A 17,206-nucleotide genomic window follows, 5' to 3' on the forward strand; every position below is an offset into this window, starting at 1 on the left:
AACCTTATTTTTCCCTCACTAATACCATGATACCCTGTGTTCTTTACCATTCCCTACTGCCTTGTTCCACACTTCCATTTCCAATATCCTTCAAACAAAGGTGTCATGCACCCTTCATACTCATGTGTTTCTATAAGACAAATTATATATCTATCTTCCACAATAAACCCTAACTGCTAACTCAGATCCTATCTCCATAATAAACCCTAACCCCTAACTCAGATCCTATCTCCATAATAAACCCTAACCCCTAACTCAGATCCTATCTCCATAAGTAACCTCTAAGCCTCTACCCACACTATTACTTTCCCATTTCAATTCACTTATTCCTATTACACATGTTTGCAAGTTTTTATAAACAATTTAATATATTTATTTTTATTCGATACACATGCCTCGAAATTTTTAATTACAACTTAATAAAATTAATTTAAATAAAACAATTTTTAAAAATAAATAAAATTAAAACCTATAACTGACAAAAATGTTATTAAAAAAATAAAATTCAAACCATAAAAATAAAAATGTGTTAAATACACAGTTTGAAGAGGCACGTACGTTAAACAATGGCAGCCTCTGCAGCAGGAGACGCAGTTTTCAGAAGCATTAAGGCATCTAATTCAGGTTTTTTCATTAGTATTTCTTTTCAATTTTGTCACAATTTATTTTCGAATTATTCATTTAGATTATTCATGTCGGTTTTGTTGCTGCTCTGATTTCTGAACTCTTTGATTTCTCTTTGGATGTTGGTTGCAGTTTCTGATGAACAGCTTTCCATGTAAGTTTCTCTTCACCGCCATTGTTCAGTACACTTTCCTCTTTGTTGGGTTTAGATTCTACCAGGAATGTTAATGAGTTATCTTCCCACTGGCTACTTATGCTCTACAAATCTGATTTTCTTCCAACTATGTCAAACTGAATTTACACAAGAAATAGTGCAGGGTCTGAAGGTTTGCTCTTGGTATGGTTTATACATATCGTTCAGGAAAAAATAGAAAACTTGATTTTGGTTCTGTTTCATTTTCTTATGTTTTATTGATTGGAAGTGCTTAAAGAAACTTACCACGAGGGTGCGTTGAGCGGACTTCCTCTGGTTTAGGTGCCAGGTTGCCAGGGTTTGCACCAGGTGTGATCCATTTGAAATGCACGCTGTTTGAGTAGGGCATACCACAGCGAGAATAGAGCCTTGATGGGCTGTTTAATTTTCTCCCAAGCTCACAAATGAACCAATGCCCTATCAGTATTTTCAGTTTTCCGATTTAGCGACAACATGATATTGTTAGAGTTCAGGACAACAATAAAATGAAAATGAAAATGAAATGGTGGTAATGTAACATTTGTTTTGAGCAATAATATAGCACACATTGCACCACCAAGAATAAATTTTTGTGTTTTGTGAGAGCTTCGTTTGTTATCTTGTATCAGTACTTTTTAACAATTATAGTTTATTCAGGCTCTAAAATACCAACAAGTGGTATCAGAGTGAAGGATAACGGGGATGTGTAAGGCTGGGCAGATCCATCTGGAGGGTCTGTTCGCTACTGTCTACAGCATAGAGGAAGACACCATTTAGAGTTTATCTGCGCGATTCAGAGTGAAACCCTAGCTCATGGTTCTAATTGTTGCAAAGGTCGAGTGACTCATAGAAGTGGAGTCAGCCCTCGCTGAAGTGGTAATTGTGTCGGTGTATGAGGTGAGTTCATTGGCCAGTCAAATGCAGAGGTGGATCACATTTTTGATTGAGCTGCACGCAGTGAATGGCCGAAGCGCTGAGGACGAGTCACATTAAAGGAGAGACCTGCCACTGTAATCAGAAGCCACAAAGAAGGGTCCAACAAACCCAAGTTACCGAGTAGGAATATAGTAGTATCATTTGAATAAAGTCCACGAATTTGAAACTTGTATGCCTTCATCATCAAGGAGAAGGTTGGCTGGATTCAAGGTTTCTGCAGTGAGAAAACTCGTGGGAGTTTAAATAGTGGAGACTTTCTCTGGTGGAGTTGGTGAAGACGAGGGTAGTGCACTGAAAGAAAAGGGGCCGAGAGCTACTCATTTATTTTTTTAAAGGCAGAATCTGGTGGAAGCCACATTGTCTGGTTTTTTGTAGAGAGTAACGACAAAGATAACAAATGCAAAGTTCGAGATGGAGAAGTTTAATGGTAAAAATAAATTTGAATAATGGAAGCTCAAGATGCGATATTTGTTTGTGCAATAAGGACTGCATAAGGCATTAGATGGCACGAGGAAGAAACTTGAGAGTATGACTGATGAGGAATGGGAAGACCTAGATGCAAGAGCTCTCAGCACCATTATGCTATGTCATGTACATGATGTTCTGTTTAATATTATTGGAGAAGAAAAACAACAAGCTTATGGAGTAGGATGGAGAGCCCTTATATTACTAAATCCTAGACAAATGAAATCTATTTGAAGAGACAATTATATGGTCTAAAAATGAAGGTACAAAATTGTTGATCATTTAAATGTTTTTAATGCTCTTCAGTTGACTAGTATGGATGTTAAATTCGACGAGGAAGATAAGATTGTTACATTATTGTGTTCATTGCTTGAATCTTGGGATCATTTGGTCACTTCCATTAACTTTAGTACAATTGATACTCTTGACTATGATTCTGTTGTGGGAGCACTGTTTTTTGAGGAGGTGTGGAGGAAGTCCAATATAGAAACCTCCACTCCAGAAACAATGGTGGTGATGGGTTGATTCAGAGGAAAAAGAGAAAATTCGAGAGGTACATCCATATTTAAGTCAAAAGAGCAAGAAAGGCAAACAAAAATGTTAGTAGCATAACAAATCAGGGCATCTCATGAAAGATTGTTGGAAGAGGCAAGAATCCAAGGAAGACTCCAAAAAAAAAGTAAACACGATTGGATCAAGTCTAGGTATGACTAATGAAGTTTTATCTATTTATAATGTTCTTGAACACTATGGAGAATGGTTGTTAGATTCTGATTCTTCTCATCATGTGTCCACTTAAAAGTTGGTTTTCTTCTTATCAAGTTGTTGATGGTGGTATTGTTCTTATGGGAAATAATGTTTCTTGTAAGATTATTGGGGTTGAAACATCAAGATTAAAATGTTGGATGTTATTATAAGGACATTCACAAAGTTTAGACATGTGCTTGAACTAAAGATATTTTTTTGGGAGCTTTGAATTTTGGAGGTTACATATTTATATGTGAAGGTAGAGCAGTGAAGGTGAAGGCTACAAATATTGGAAACTTTTACAAGCTAGAAGGTAGTACTCAAATCAATGAAGCAACGATGGGATTTGAGGAGGCAAACGAATCTACTCATTCATGGCATCAACAACTAGGTCAAATGAGTGAGAAAGGGCTACAGGTATTGCGAAACTATAAATTACTTCCAAATTTAAAATCTACAAATTTGAATTTATGTAAACATTATATTTTTGGAAAGCAATGTTGATAGAAGTTTAAAGTAGGAAGTTGTACTAGTAAAAGTGTTTTGGATTATATCCATTCAAATATTTGGGGGCATGCCTACAAATTCTTTTGGAGGACCATCATATTTTGTAACATGTATAAATGATTTCTCTAGAAATGTGTGGTTCTATGATCCTGGAGGATCTTCACAATTGACAATTTCAAAGTGGTCTCAATTTCTGCCAAAGTTCTCTGCACAACAAAAAGCTTGTAAGAAGCTTTTCAATGTAGTTTGAACAAGGTGAACATGACTTCATAAGCGAAAGATATGGCTCATTGAAGTTTTGGGCAAAGTGGTGAAAAGATAAAATGGCATGAGTAAAGTTTGAGCTTAGGTGCACATATATTATTGTATTTCCCATTTTTATTTGTAATAGGAAACTAATACAAATGTGAGAATTATGTAGCATTGGTACAAAAGCTACACATCATTGTAGTTTTCTCCCTGACATGATGAGGTAGTTCTCAAATGAAGAATTATTTAATCCCTCTTTGGAGAGGGAAGAAGAAGGCTTGGATTCATTAAGTCCTTTAGATAGGAGACAATTCCTAAGCTCTTTGAAGGAGAGTAAGCAAGTAGGCTAGCTTATGAATTGTTAGTTTATTTTTGTAAAAAAAAGAATAAGCCGTGTTACTCACCACTTGTGGGTAGTATCCATAGAAGAAGCCTTTTCTCCTAGATGGTCCTTAGCCAGTAGCCAACAACCCCTTGTAGCCTCTAGATAGCTTGTTGCGCCACTATCTCCGCTACTTGAGCCAGCCATATGCTCCCTCGCCCATCTGTTATGATCGTATGTTTGAAGGTGGGCCTTCCAACCTCGAAGGTATGACTTTTCCGGTGTTGTTAAAATCGCGATATTATTGTTTTTTCGCGATTTTTCAGCAAAAAAGATAAAATCGCGAGTAGTACTCAGACTTTTTTTAATAGGCGATTTTTTTGAAAAAATCGAGATTTTTTGGGAAAAAATCGAGATTTTTTGGGAAAAAATCGTGGGGGGCAAAAGAATTTTTTTGTTTGTTTGTTTATTTGTTTGTTTGCTTCTGAGGAGGAGGTGACCCAAGCTACCCCTGTCACAAGTAAAGGACATGGTCTACCTCCTGTAGCTCCTAGTTCTTCAGCTTCTAGAGCACAACAAACTTTCTACTGCGGCTTGCCAACTCCATCGACATCTACATCTAGAGGGGCAAAGGAAATCAGTAGTATTAGACTTTAGTTATTTGGTTCATTTCATTGTATATGACATTATGACTCATGATATGAGATACATTATTATATCTTTTTGTTGATATTTTGAGGTTGAGTTGGGACTCAGGAGTCGGGACTTACTATTCAGGACATGATTCACTGTTATGTGTGATTTTAGCACTAGAAATGATATTAAACATCTTATATATTAGTTCTTTTATCATATTATGTGTCAATGTATTTATTTTAGGTTGTAGATGGTTTAGATATTAAAAAAATTGAAAAAAAATGAATATTTTTGTACCAAATGATTTTTTCCCGATTATTACGATTTTTTTTTCTGATTTTTTCCTCGCGTCGATATTATCCCGATAACGATTAGTGCAAAATTGGACTTTTCATTGTGTAGTTGGGTATTTTTGTTTACTTATCATGGATACTTTTGGGCATGGATTAGTGGGGGGGGTTCGACAGAAAGAGTGGGCTTGGTTTGTACTCTTGTCTCCTTTGTCCAATTTGATGGTTAACCTTGTATCCTAGTCTCGTGGGATCTCCTTTATTGGCTACTAGCTTTAGGGGTGGCACTACATGGGAAACCCTAATTTTGGTTGCGTGGTCCCGCTTCCTGACACCATATACATCACTCCCCTTCGCTCATTATAACCCCATTCACCATATTTCCCATTTGGGTCCACATTTGTCCATTGGGTCCACAAGGAGTTAGCCTCCCCCTCCCCTTGTCCACATCTTGGGTCGGGCCTGGAATGATGCCCCGAAGGTTGATGCAGCTAAAGAAAAGAAAAAACATAATTTGACCACTTTCAACAGGAAATGTACCATAAAATGCAAAAGATGGCCGGGACATACAAATTTAGCACGTGGGCAAAAGCTAAACGTGAGCTCTGCCTCTATCCCTATCATCATGGGAAACCCTGATTTTGGTTGCTTGGTCCTGCTTCCTGACACCATATACATCACTCCCCTCTGCTCATTATAACCCCATTCACCATATTTCCCATCTGGGTCCACATTTGTCCATTTGGTCCAAAAGGAGTTAGCCTCCCCCTCCCCTTGTCCACATCTTGGGTTGGGCCTGGAACGATGCCCCGAAGGTTGATGCAGTGAAAGAAAAGAAAAAACATAATTTGGCCACTCTCAACAGGAAATGTACCATAAAATGCAAAAGATGGCCGGGACATACAAATTTAGCACGTGGGCTCTACCCCCATCATCATAGCGATCACCCTAGTTCCTACAACCTCTCATATTGAATCCTTTCATCGTTAAGGAACCCATGATTGTCCCTACCCCTGGTGGGTGATGAATTGCCCCACCTTAAAGGGGTTTCCACTACTATATCTTACACATCATGCTCTCATCTCCTCCATCCCCGAGCAGTTATAAAAGAAAAAGCAATAAAAGGCAAAAGACATGTGAAGAAGGGTGGAAAAACAAAGGGTGGGGCACTCATGTACCATGATAGCTCCCTCCCACGTTCATACACCCAAGTGTGGGCTTCCCTTATTATGGCTACCCTTGTACAATGGTATGTGGCTTGGAGCCTTCCCTTGATGCCCCACTTTGTTCCACCATTATATCACGGGGCCCGGGGCTTGGGCGGGCAAGTCGATTCCCAAAAGCCTATGCTCGATGTTGAAGGCCCAATGGATCCCATTGATCCACCTCTCGATGATCCCTCTACCTCAAGGAAAAGACCTTTGTGGCTCAAAGAAACTCTCGAAGATGCTGAAAAACATATTGCTCCAAGAGGGACATTTTTGCAAAAGTAAGAAGCCAAACATGTATCAAGGGTACTTAGCTGCTATGAGCAATGTTGTAGGAAGCGCCCCTCCCGAATCCTAGGCCCGAAGCGCGCCCCGTACGGAAGCGCCCAGGAAGCGCCCCCGAAAGCGCGCTTCCGAAAATGGCGAAGCGCGCTTCCGAAATTTTTAGACGCTTCCTGGAAATTTGGAAGCGCTGGCGCTTCCGAAGCGCCGAAGCGCGCTTCGTACGGCGCTTCCCAGATGCTTCCCAGGAGCTTCCCAGGCGCTTCCCAGACGCTTCCCAGACGCTTCCGAGACGCTTCCAGAAAAGCTTCTAGAAAAGCATTTAGAAAATCGTTTTTTTTTCAATTTTTTTTTAAATTTTAGGTGAGCTTGCTTGTTGGGGGTGGGTCCACCTTGGGTTAGGGTGACAAATGAAAGCAAAAAAAAATATAAATATAGCAGATGCTCCCTCATCTGGTCCCTTGGTTCCTAGGTTCCATGGTTCAACATTAACAGCAGGGGGTTCTTCTTCATCAGTTTCAGTGCCACGACTTCCAGAGGCACCATCTTCTTCATTTCCACCACGTGGAGGCCCGCCACCATGTTCTATTCGTGGTGGAAGGAGGAGAGATTAGTAGATATATTCACAATCTACTACTTTTTGTCATAGATTACTCATTAGACTTGTAGACTTGTGAATTTGAATTTTGAACCTTTTTGGCTTGGCGGTGACCAAGTGACATATTTTGTAAACATTATTATTTGAATTTTGGACATGACAAATGTTGACAGTTGCTCACTTGCTAGATAAATCATAATATGCTCTATGTTTTATGTTTTATAATATGCTTAAATGTTTTATGTTTTATAATATGCTTAAAAATTTGATGTATGTTTGTAATAGCTAGAATATAGATGATTGTTGTACATACTAGTAACTACAATGGAATCATGGATGCCATATCTATCTTGATTTATGCAAAAATATGCATGTTTTCATGTCTTCTACAATTAATTTGGTATTTGGGATGTTTGTTTTGAGTATAAATGCAAAAAAATATAAAATATATATATATATATATATAGCAGACGCTTCCGCGGACGCTTCGCTTCCTAGATTTTTGGAAAATGACGCTTCCGCTTCCGCTTCCGCTTCGTGCAACATTGGCTATGAGTACTATTGTTTAAACTAAGCCATGTATGTTCGATGAAGCCATAAAGCACCAAGTCTGGAAGGATGCGATGAATAAGGAATATGAATCTATCATGAAGAATGATGTCTGGGATGTGGTGCCTAGACCCAAGGACAAGTCCGTGGTCACCTTTAAATGGATTTACAAAATAAAACATGGAGTTGACAGGAGTGTTGAAAAGTATAAGGCCTAGTTCATTGCTCAAGGCTTCTCTCAAAAAGGAGTGGACTATGACGAGATATTTGCATCGTTTGCCCAATATACCACTATCCGATCTATTATTGCTCTTGTTGCCACTCAAGGATGGAGCCTACATCAAATGGACATTAAAACTACTTTCTTGCATGGCTCGCTTAAGGAGGAAGTCTACTTGGAACAACCTCAGGGGTTTGGAGTACAAGATCGAAGGACACATGTATGCAGGTTGAAGAAAGCCTTTTATGGGTTGAAGCAAGCCCCGAGGGCTTGGTATGAGAGGATTGATAACTTTCTTATGAAGTTGGGATTTACAAGGAGCGATGCTAATCCTAACCTATACTTCAAGGTTGAAAAGGACATGCCTCTCATTTTGGTCCTTTATGTAGATGATCTTTTTTTGACAGGTGTAGACCCTCTCATTTATTAATTCAAGAGGGAATTGGCTTCCTAGTTTGAGATGAAGGACCTAGGACTGATGCACTACTTACTGGGCCTGGAGGTCTGGCAAAAGCCAGGTGAGATTTTCCTTTCTCAAGGAAAATACATTGTGAAGCTGCTCGAGAGATGTGGGATGGTGGATTGCAAGTTTGTGTCTACTCCGATGGAACTCAACTTCAAGAAGCTATGTGGAAGTGCTGTTGGGCCCGAATTGGCAAACACTTGTAAATATAGACAACTTGTGGGGGCCTTGATGTTCTTGGTAAACTCTCATTCAGACATATGCTTCGTTGTGAATACGTTGAGTCAATTTATGGCCGAGTCTCATCACATACATTGGATTGATGCTAAGAATCTCTTGAGATATATTCGTGGCACAATCAACTATGGACTGAGATACACTGCCAGGAATTTGAGGCTACATGGATATACTGATGCTGACTGGGCTGGCAGTGTGGTGGATCGAAAAAGCACGTCTGGATTTTGTTTCTCATTGGGGTTTGCTTCAATTTCTTGGATGAACAGAAAGCATAAATTGGTTGCTTTAAGCACCACCAAGGCTGAGTACATTGCAACTAGGATGGCCTGTTGTGAGGCTGTTTGGTTGAGGAAGCTCTTTAGTGAGCTATTTAAGCACACGCTGGATACTAGTGTGATTTTCAGTGACAACCAGAGTGGGATTTGCCTTTCAAAGAATCTTGTGTTCCATGATCGCTCCAAGCACATTGATATCAGGTACCACTTTATTCGAGATATGGTACATCAGGGAGCAATAAGGCTCCAACACATCAGGACTGATGAGCAGGTCGCAAACATTCTCACGAAGCCCTTAGGGAAGGTCAAATTCTTAGCCTTCTGAGAGAGACTTTGAGTCATGGAAAGACCCTCCCATGAGGGTCCCGCTTGAGTTGGACATTGAGCTCTGGGAGCTCCTGGGGGCTTGGGGTACTTCTTGGAGCTATGAGCGACCATAGGGTGAGTGGTTCACCTTCCCCTATTGGTGCGCTGTGTACAGGGTGAGTGGTTCACCTTCCTCTATGATACCCCATGATGGTTGACATATGTGTAGGGTGAGTGGTTCACCTTCCCCTATGATTGACATATGCATAGGATGAGTGGTTCACCTTCTCCTGCTGATGCCCCAGCATACATCCTACCCATGTAGTCTGGGACTCATGGTAAGTACCTCTTATCTGGCTAATGAGTTGGGAAAAGTGGATAGAGACCATAACAGTAGCGATGGATGCATCGTGTACTGCCGTACTCCCTATGTCTAGGATGCAGGATGTTCAACAACTTGATCTGGGATCAAGTCTGATTGAGGTTCTACCTTTGGACTGACTTTTGTCAGTGGAGAGTGGTAAGGTCTTATGACTCACTCTCGATTGGTTCTTCTTCATTATTCATATCAGTGTTCAACAAAGCAGAGATGAGATGAGATACAAAGATGGTACATGACGATAGGATGGCTTGATGATTGATGATGATGGATGGATTGGCAGGTGGAATTCTCCCTAGTTGAGAGGGAGTGTTAAAATTGGAAACTAGGGCCAAATTCCACTTTGGACAACTTGATGGAGATGATGGTTGTATTGAATTCCTTTTTTCGAGAGGACCAAAATTGATCTAAAGATCATCTAATTTGGACAAGCAGAAGTGTGTTTTTGAATTTATGCCCACACATGTAAATTGTTCAGGTCGACCACATCATCATGTAGGCTCATGAAGCCCAATAGACATGTCTCTTCACCCTCAACGACTTGTATAAATACAAGTGTCCTCTCACCTCATTTGGCATCATCATCACTCACACATTCTTCTCTCTCCCTCTCTCATTGGTTTGTACAACTATTGGGCATATTCTCTCACTCATATGTGTGGCAAAGGAGGATGAATTTCAGACAAAATTATGGGGCCAAAATTTTTAGATTTTCTTGCAATTTGACCAGTGTTGATCAACGTTAACTTTGACTTTCCAAGCAGATTTTGACTTTGATTTTTTGGACAGATTTCTGTTTGGGTAGGCCGTACACCTTGGCACAGAAACGGAGGCATTCTGGGCACCTTGACTCTAGCAAAAAATTGCAGGTTGACCGTAGATTGACAGAAATTTGACCAAGTTTGACCCCTGACTTTGGGACTATTTTGGGCTGATTTTGACCTTCTGTTCAGGCTGAGTTTGACTAGGTTTGACCAAGCTTCAAAGGAGACATTTTGCTGTTGTTTTGACCACCGTTGACTTTTTGGTTAGGGTTGAATTTGACTGCAGATTTGATAGGACTGTTTTGACTTTGATTTGGCAAGTCAACTTTGACTTTTTGTACTCTCTCTCTCAGCTGAACATTTGATATAATAATAAGAAGAATTGATCAAAGGGTTTTCCCCACATTGGGGTTTTTCCTTGGCATTCGCCAAATCTGGTGTTCTCTTGTCTTGGCTTGTCTTCTGCATTTTGTTTCATGTTCTATCTACTTTTACTGTCAATGTGATTAATGGTTAATGTGATTGCTATTGGAAACTAAATTGGAAATTGTCATTGGGCTGCTAAAGTGCATTGAAGTAATTGTGCTAAGCATAGAACATACCATTGTTAACAAAATTTAACAAAGTGCAATAGGTATGCTTCCAAAAGTGCCTCCAAAACCATGACATCATCACCAAGGTGCCCTATGTCACCCTTTTTGTTGAGAAATCAAGGGCATCAATGGTTAAGTGATTTCTCTGCTTATGATAATTGCTTGTGATAGTATTTTGGATCTTAATTAGAATCTTCCCTTTTCCTTGTACTTATTATTGTGTTTTTTTCATCAAGACAATTACCATATCATGAACAAATAGAGAGACAAGGGACACAGTATATAGGCTTGTTAGCCAGGGCCAAAACCTCTCACTCTTTGAGAGGAAAACCCGAACGAAATTCTTCTTATAGATCTTCAATTGACGAATACCAAGACCATGATAGTGATCCTAGACACTGGAGTCCTCTCAAGACCAAGTCACTAGCCTCTTTCTTGAACTGCTTCTTCTTCTTCGACTTCCTTGAGAAACTAGGTCTCGTTCTCAGCTTCCTTGAGAAACTAGGTCTCCTTTTTCTTAGCTTATGATTACTTTGATGCAGCTGCAATCTCTTCAACCTACTTTTGGTGTCTTCGCATCTTTTGCCTTCACACGTGGGAGGATGTAATACCCATAACAATTCACAAATTAACTTCGCTTCTCTTTCTTCTTGTCTTGCTAAGATAGAGGCTTCTTGTCATATGTTTTCGCACTTCTTTGTAGACTTTCTTGACCAAATAATATATCTCCAAGTGAGGTCGAGTACTTGTATATATATATACGTTTGCCCATGTCTTTTAGGCCGACATGACCTCAGGAATAGGCCGATTTTTCCTTGGAGAGAGGCTGATATCATCTACTTTATTCTTCCTTCTTTGTAGGCTGAATTCATGAGGGCTAGTGACAAGGTCTTGGAGGATGACTTTACATAGGTAAGTTTGACTCTTTACAATGTGTAACATATTTTCATTACATGATAATGACTCTTTATACTTTTATGACTAGATGACAAAATTCCTAAGGGCTCTCAATGGGAGCCTATACTAAAAAATAAAATCTCTTGCTCATGAAACCCATAATGCAAGCATTACAATAATTTTATTTTTCTTCTTTACATCTCTTACATAAAATCACAATTATATGTCATTATGAAGACCAAACCTAGTTACACTTTTCAACACTCCCTTTTAACTAGGGAGGTATTCATATTGGTACTTGGTCATTCTCAATCTGAAGAATTTCTCATAAGAAGAATCATATTGGTAACCATTTTTTTTAACATCATATCAACCAACATTGTCACATAACAAGGCCTTGACTAACAACTCTACCTCTTCACGAGATCCAAGCACAACGCTGGTGAGACCCAATGATTTATAGACACTCTCATCATCATTGTCTCTCTCAGAACATACCCCACCTGGGTTCTTAGGGTGTGTTCCATGAGGACTATTCTTATCTTGGGTTCCCCAACCCTCAAAGAATATCGGTCCTCCACGACTCCTCTTATTTTAGATGCCCTATCACATCATCAAAGAGTATCGAATGCCAAATGATTACCCAATCCTCTATTCTGTCTTCTCAAGTGAAGACAAGAATAATGTGTCTATCTCTCCCTCTCAGTTAGGGACCTACAACAACTCCTTAACTGTTAGAAGAACTCCTTCCTTCGATGTCATGTATTTCCTTTACTCAAGGAGTCTTCTTGCTTTGGGGGCTTCTACATAGGGCACAAACCATCTATCACTTTCATCCATGAGTTAGTCAGGTCATCATCCTTCTCATTAGAAAGTGAACTATTGGTCTATATTTGGTATTGCTTCATGTTATGCTACCTTCATCGTGCTTTCCTTTTCGTAAAGGTCTTTTATCTTTCAATGTGGTTATCTAGGAAGATTTCCATAGTTCTTCCCTTTGGTAGTCCTGCATAAGCCCATCCAGATACTAGTTCATAAACAAGTAATGAACACTTAAATTAAAATTACCTTTGTGATGGTCTTTCATCATGACATCTTCCTGTAGGTATCAGCACCCTGCATACATGTTGACACATCTCACAAAGATATCCATTGTTAAGGGTCTCCATCTTTTTCAGACTTCCATCAGAGTCTTCATATCTTTCTAGGGGATTTCTTAGTCAAATCTTCTTGGTCTTTCAGACGTTGATTGCCTTTACCATGGTTTCATATCTCACGATCTCTTCCTTCCTTTCTTCACACATTTCATTCCCAAGAGATTCAAAGCTTTTTTGTGGTCAATCACCTCATACACCATATGAGGACATATTATGTTGATTTCATCTAAATATGTGACACATGCATTCTTGCATCCCTTCGAGGTAGGAGATCCTTTCTTTGATCACGCCTCTTAAGATAGAGCTGTGATCTATGTTGTCTGCAGCCATATGTCAAAACTTTTACAATATATACATACCTCATCTTTCCTTTGGGTCATCCAAACTTCCTGCAACAACTTCTTTTGAAGGAGCTTTATCCCCTTGATCTGCTTCATTGTTATGTCATCATACCATCATACCTTGAATTCCACAAGTTTGAAACTCTTGATGGAACACTTGCTTCTCCTCATGATTGGTGAACCTTACAATGAAGATTCTATCATAGAATCTTGAGGATCTTTCATATCCTATTCTGCAGATGTTATCTTTAGGCTGATGTATGATGAGTCTGTCCTGGATGACCTCTCCCTTTTTCATAAGCATCTTTCAATGAGGTTTTCAAGAGCTATATCTTATAGATTTTTATCCCAGACATTTTATATGTTACTTATATCATGAGTTCTTAATGCTTTTACCATGATTCCATTTTCTACTATGATGCATCCTATCTAAAGTTTCCTACCTATATAGAAGGAGATCATCTCAGTCATAGTAGAGATCTCTTACTTCCTCCTTCATCTTCTTTGTTTTAGGTTCTTCCACTTTGGTAATATGAGCTTCTTCCTTGTTTTTATTGTTCCTTTTAATTTTAGGACAATCTTTTTTATAGTGCCCATATTCTTGACAACCAAAGCATAACACCTTAGCCATATTCTTCCTTTTCTTTTGAGGACCAAATTTTCCAAATTTCCCTTTTCCTTTTGACATAGTAGCATATGCTTGATTTTGTTCATTTGATCCTACATTTGTTTTTGCCTTTAGTCTGGTTTCTTCGATTTTGCACAATGACCATAGATCTTGGAAAGGGGTGGCTTCTTTCTTCCCATAAATACTTGAAGTGAAGTTGCCCCATTCCTCTGGTAGTGCATTCAATACTACAGTGGTCATTTCTTTGTCAGACATTATTTCACCCAAATCCTGAAGTTGATCTCTTATTTCTGAAATCCTCATAAAGTATGAGGCTATTCCTTAGTCTTTCAAGATCTTCAATTTGTAGAGTTCTTGTCTTAGAGAGATAACTTCTCCTGCAGTACTTGTAGAGAATAACTCTACCAGTTTGTCATATATTTCTTTTGAAGTGTCTAATTTTGATACATATGGGATGAGAGAGTCCTTGATGGATTCTATGAGAATTCTTTGGGCCCTCACTTCCCCTTTCATGTATTTAGCATGTGCTTGAGTATCTTCTTTGGAAGGTTGGGTTATAGATCCCTTGATGTGATCCATGACTTCATTCTCAATGAGGTTTAGGTTTGTTCTTTTCTTCCATGCAAGGAAATTTGAAGCCCCAACTAGTTTGTTGCTTTCCTTGAAAAAGGACATTTTGGTAGTTTCAAAAGAAGTCATATACTTACTTGAGTTAATGCTGCTTCTTCCGCTTGCTTCCTCCTTGATTTTGATGTTGATGTAGCTTGTAGAAGACTATTCCTCGAAAGAATGATGAGAGACAGCTTGCTTTACGAACCCTTTTGAAGATGAAGACAATATTCTTCGATCTAGCCTTCCTTAGTTTTGAAAAGCTTCCACTCCTCAGATGATGGATGAGTGAAGATTTCGGAAATGCTTCTAAGGTTTTGGTCTTTCTTTCTTGAAACTCGATCTTTGTGTGTCTTCTTGATTAGATGCCCCTTCTTGACTTTAACACCTTAGCTCTGATACCATGTTGAGAAATCAAGGGCATCAATGGTTAAGTGATTTCTCTGCTTATGATAACCGCTTGTGATAGTCTTTTGGATCTTAATTAGAATCTTCCCTTTTCCTTATACTTATTATTGTGTTCTTTTCATCAAGACAATTACCATATCATGAACAAATAGAGAGACAAGAGACACAGTATATAGGCTTGTTAGCCATGGCCAAAACCTCTCACTCTTTGAGAGGAAAACCCAAACGAAATTCTTCTTATAGATCTTCAATTGACGAATTACAAGATCATGACAGTGACCCTAGACACTAGAGTCCTCCCAAGACCAAGTCACTAGCCTCTTTCTTGCACTGCTTCTTCTTCTTCGACTTCCTTGAGAAACTAGGTCTCCTTCTTCTCGGCGTCCTTGAGAAACTAGGTGTCCTTCTTCTCGGCGTCCTTGAGAAACTAGGTCTCCTTTTTCTTAGCTTATGATAACTTTGATGCGGCTACAATCTCTTCGACCTACTTCTGGTGTCTTCATATCTTCTGCCTTCGCACGTGGGAGGATGTAATACCCAGAACAGTTCACAAATTAACTTCACTTCTCTTTCTTCTTGTCTTGCTAAGATAGAGGCTTCTTGTCATATGTTTTCGCACTTCCTTGTAGACTTTCTTGACCGAATAATATATCTCCAAGTGAGGCCGAGTACTTGTATATATATATCTATATATATATATATATATATATATATATATATATATATATATATATATATATATATATATATATATATATATAGACGTTTTCTCATGTCTTTTAGGCCGACATGATCTTAGGAATAGGTCGACATCATTTACTTGTTTCTTTTTTCTTTGTAGGCTGAATTCATGAGGGCTAGTGACAAGGTCTTGGAGGATGACTTTACATAGATAAGTTTGACTCTTTACAATGTGTAACATGTCTTCATTACATGACAATGACTCTTTATACTTTTATGACTATATGACAAGATTCCTAAGGGCCCTCAATGGGAGCCTATACCAAAAAATAAAACTCTTGCTCATGAAACCCATGATGCAAGCATTACAATAATTTTATTTTTCTTCTTTACATCTCTTACATAAAATCATAATCACATGTCATTATGAAGACCAAACCTAGCTACACTTTACAACACTTTTATGGGCAAAAGAAATGTACTGTCCCTGATTTTGAGAGTGCGGAAGTTACTAAGGAGTTTGCCCAATTTTGATGATATTAATTAAAAGGGGCAAGTATTATTTTATTAGAAAAATGGTGGCAAATATTATTTTATTAGAAAAGGGCGGAAAATATTATTTTATTAGAAAAGGGCGGCAAAGTCACTTAGTGGAAAGTGGCCCCCACCAATAAAATAATATTAAAAAGGGAGTCTAGAAGCTTGGGGAAAACTCATTGACATCTTATAAAAGGAGGTTGGGGATCAATTGCTATTCATTCTATCTGATCATCTCTCATTGTTATTGAAGAGAAACTCAAGCGAATTTCAAATCGAGGGTTTCAAGTGAAATCCTCACCCTAGTTTTGGTGGATCTCATTGCCACCCTAGCTAGTTCCTCTCCGATTTCGGTGGACGATCTTTGCCACCCTATTTGGATTAATTTCCAGAGATTAATGAAGATCTAATTGTCTATTTTGCAGGCAATTTCCAACACCTTGGTCATTTTGCAGGGGTTTGAAGTTATATTCTTTCAGGGTTGAGATTGCAAAAGGAGAGGACAAATTTTTTCAGATCTGAAGGAGAGCAAGGCGTTTAAATTATTTCTTATTCAGATTGAGCCATTAAGAAAAGGGAGTCCAAGCTTATCCAAACCAGGGGTTACTCTTCACCAAGAAAAATACATAAGCAAAATTATATTCTTCTCTAGACATTCGCTTGCCATTTTGTAAGTGAATTAAAGGAGGTCGAAGTCTGTACCAAAAGGAGCACTAGTTTCTCTCATTAATACTATTGTTCAAACCCTTCATTTCTTGGCTGAATTTAATAGTGGAGAAGAGGCCATGTTACATCAGCTTGAGGGCCAAGTTTGATGGGTATATTGGGTCGAGCTACTATAAACTATAAGCAGAGGATCTCAACGTCTAAAGGCTGAGATTTCCATTATCCAAGGGAGTGAGATCATTCTGTTTTGAGAGACGAGTTTACAGCCTCATTATTGAATGTGGTGGGTCACTTATTTGGGCCAGAATCTTTATAAGTTTATATCATTGCTGACCAAGTTCCTTTAAAGGCTGAGCTTTGTATGCTGGAAAGAGCTGAGTTTTATCTGTTGTTACTGTTAGAGACAGCATTCGTGAGCTGATATATGCCAGATATCTCCTACTGGGTTCGCACTTGAGAA

At 38.8% G+C, this 17,206-nt stretch overlaps 1 protein-coding gene across 4 annotated transcripts in view; it reads left to right on the plus strand.

The window, feature by feature from the left end:
* Positions 1 to 493: 493 nt before the first annotated feature.
* LOC149195850 (uncharacterized) overlaps positions 494 to 17,206 on the plus strand; it is a 43,822-nt gene continuing 27,109 nt past the window's right edge. For 3 of the 4 annotated variants that reach the window (XM_089408874.1, XM_089408873.1, XM_089408872.1), the window contains exons 1-2: positions 500 to 624; positions 757 to 778. In XM_089408874.1, coding sequence (XP_089265000.1) covers positions 567 to 624; positions 757 to 778 — 80 coding nt within the window. In that variant the 5' untranslated portion in view covers positions 500 to 566. Of the gene's footprint in view, positions 625 to 756; positions 779 to 17,206 lie in introns of all 4 variants that reach the window. The other variant, XM_089408875.1, reaches the window with a different exon arrangement.

This window comes from Pinus tabuliformis, chromosome 2_2, assembly GCF_031772625.1.
Source record: "Pinus tabuliformis cultivar Carrire ecotype Pingquan chromosome 2_2, CPIR1, whole genome shotgun sequence".
Classification (NCBI taxonomy): Eukaryota; Viridiplantae; Streptophyta; class Pinopsida; order Pinales; family Pinaceae; genus Pinus; species Pinus tabuliformis.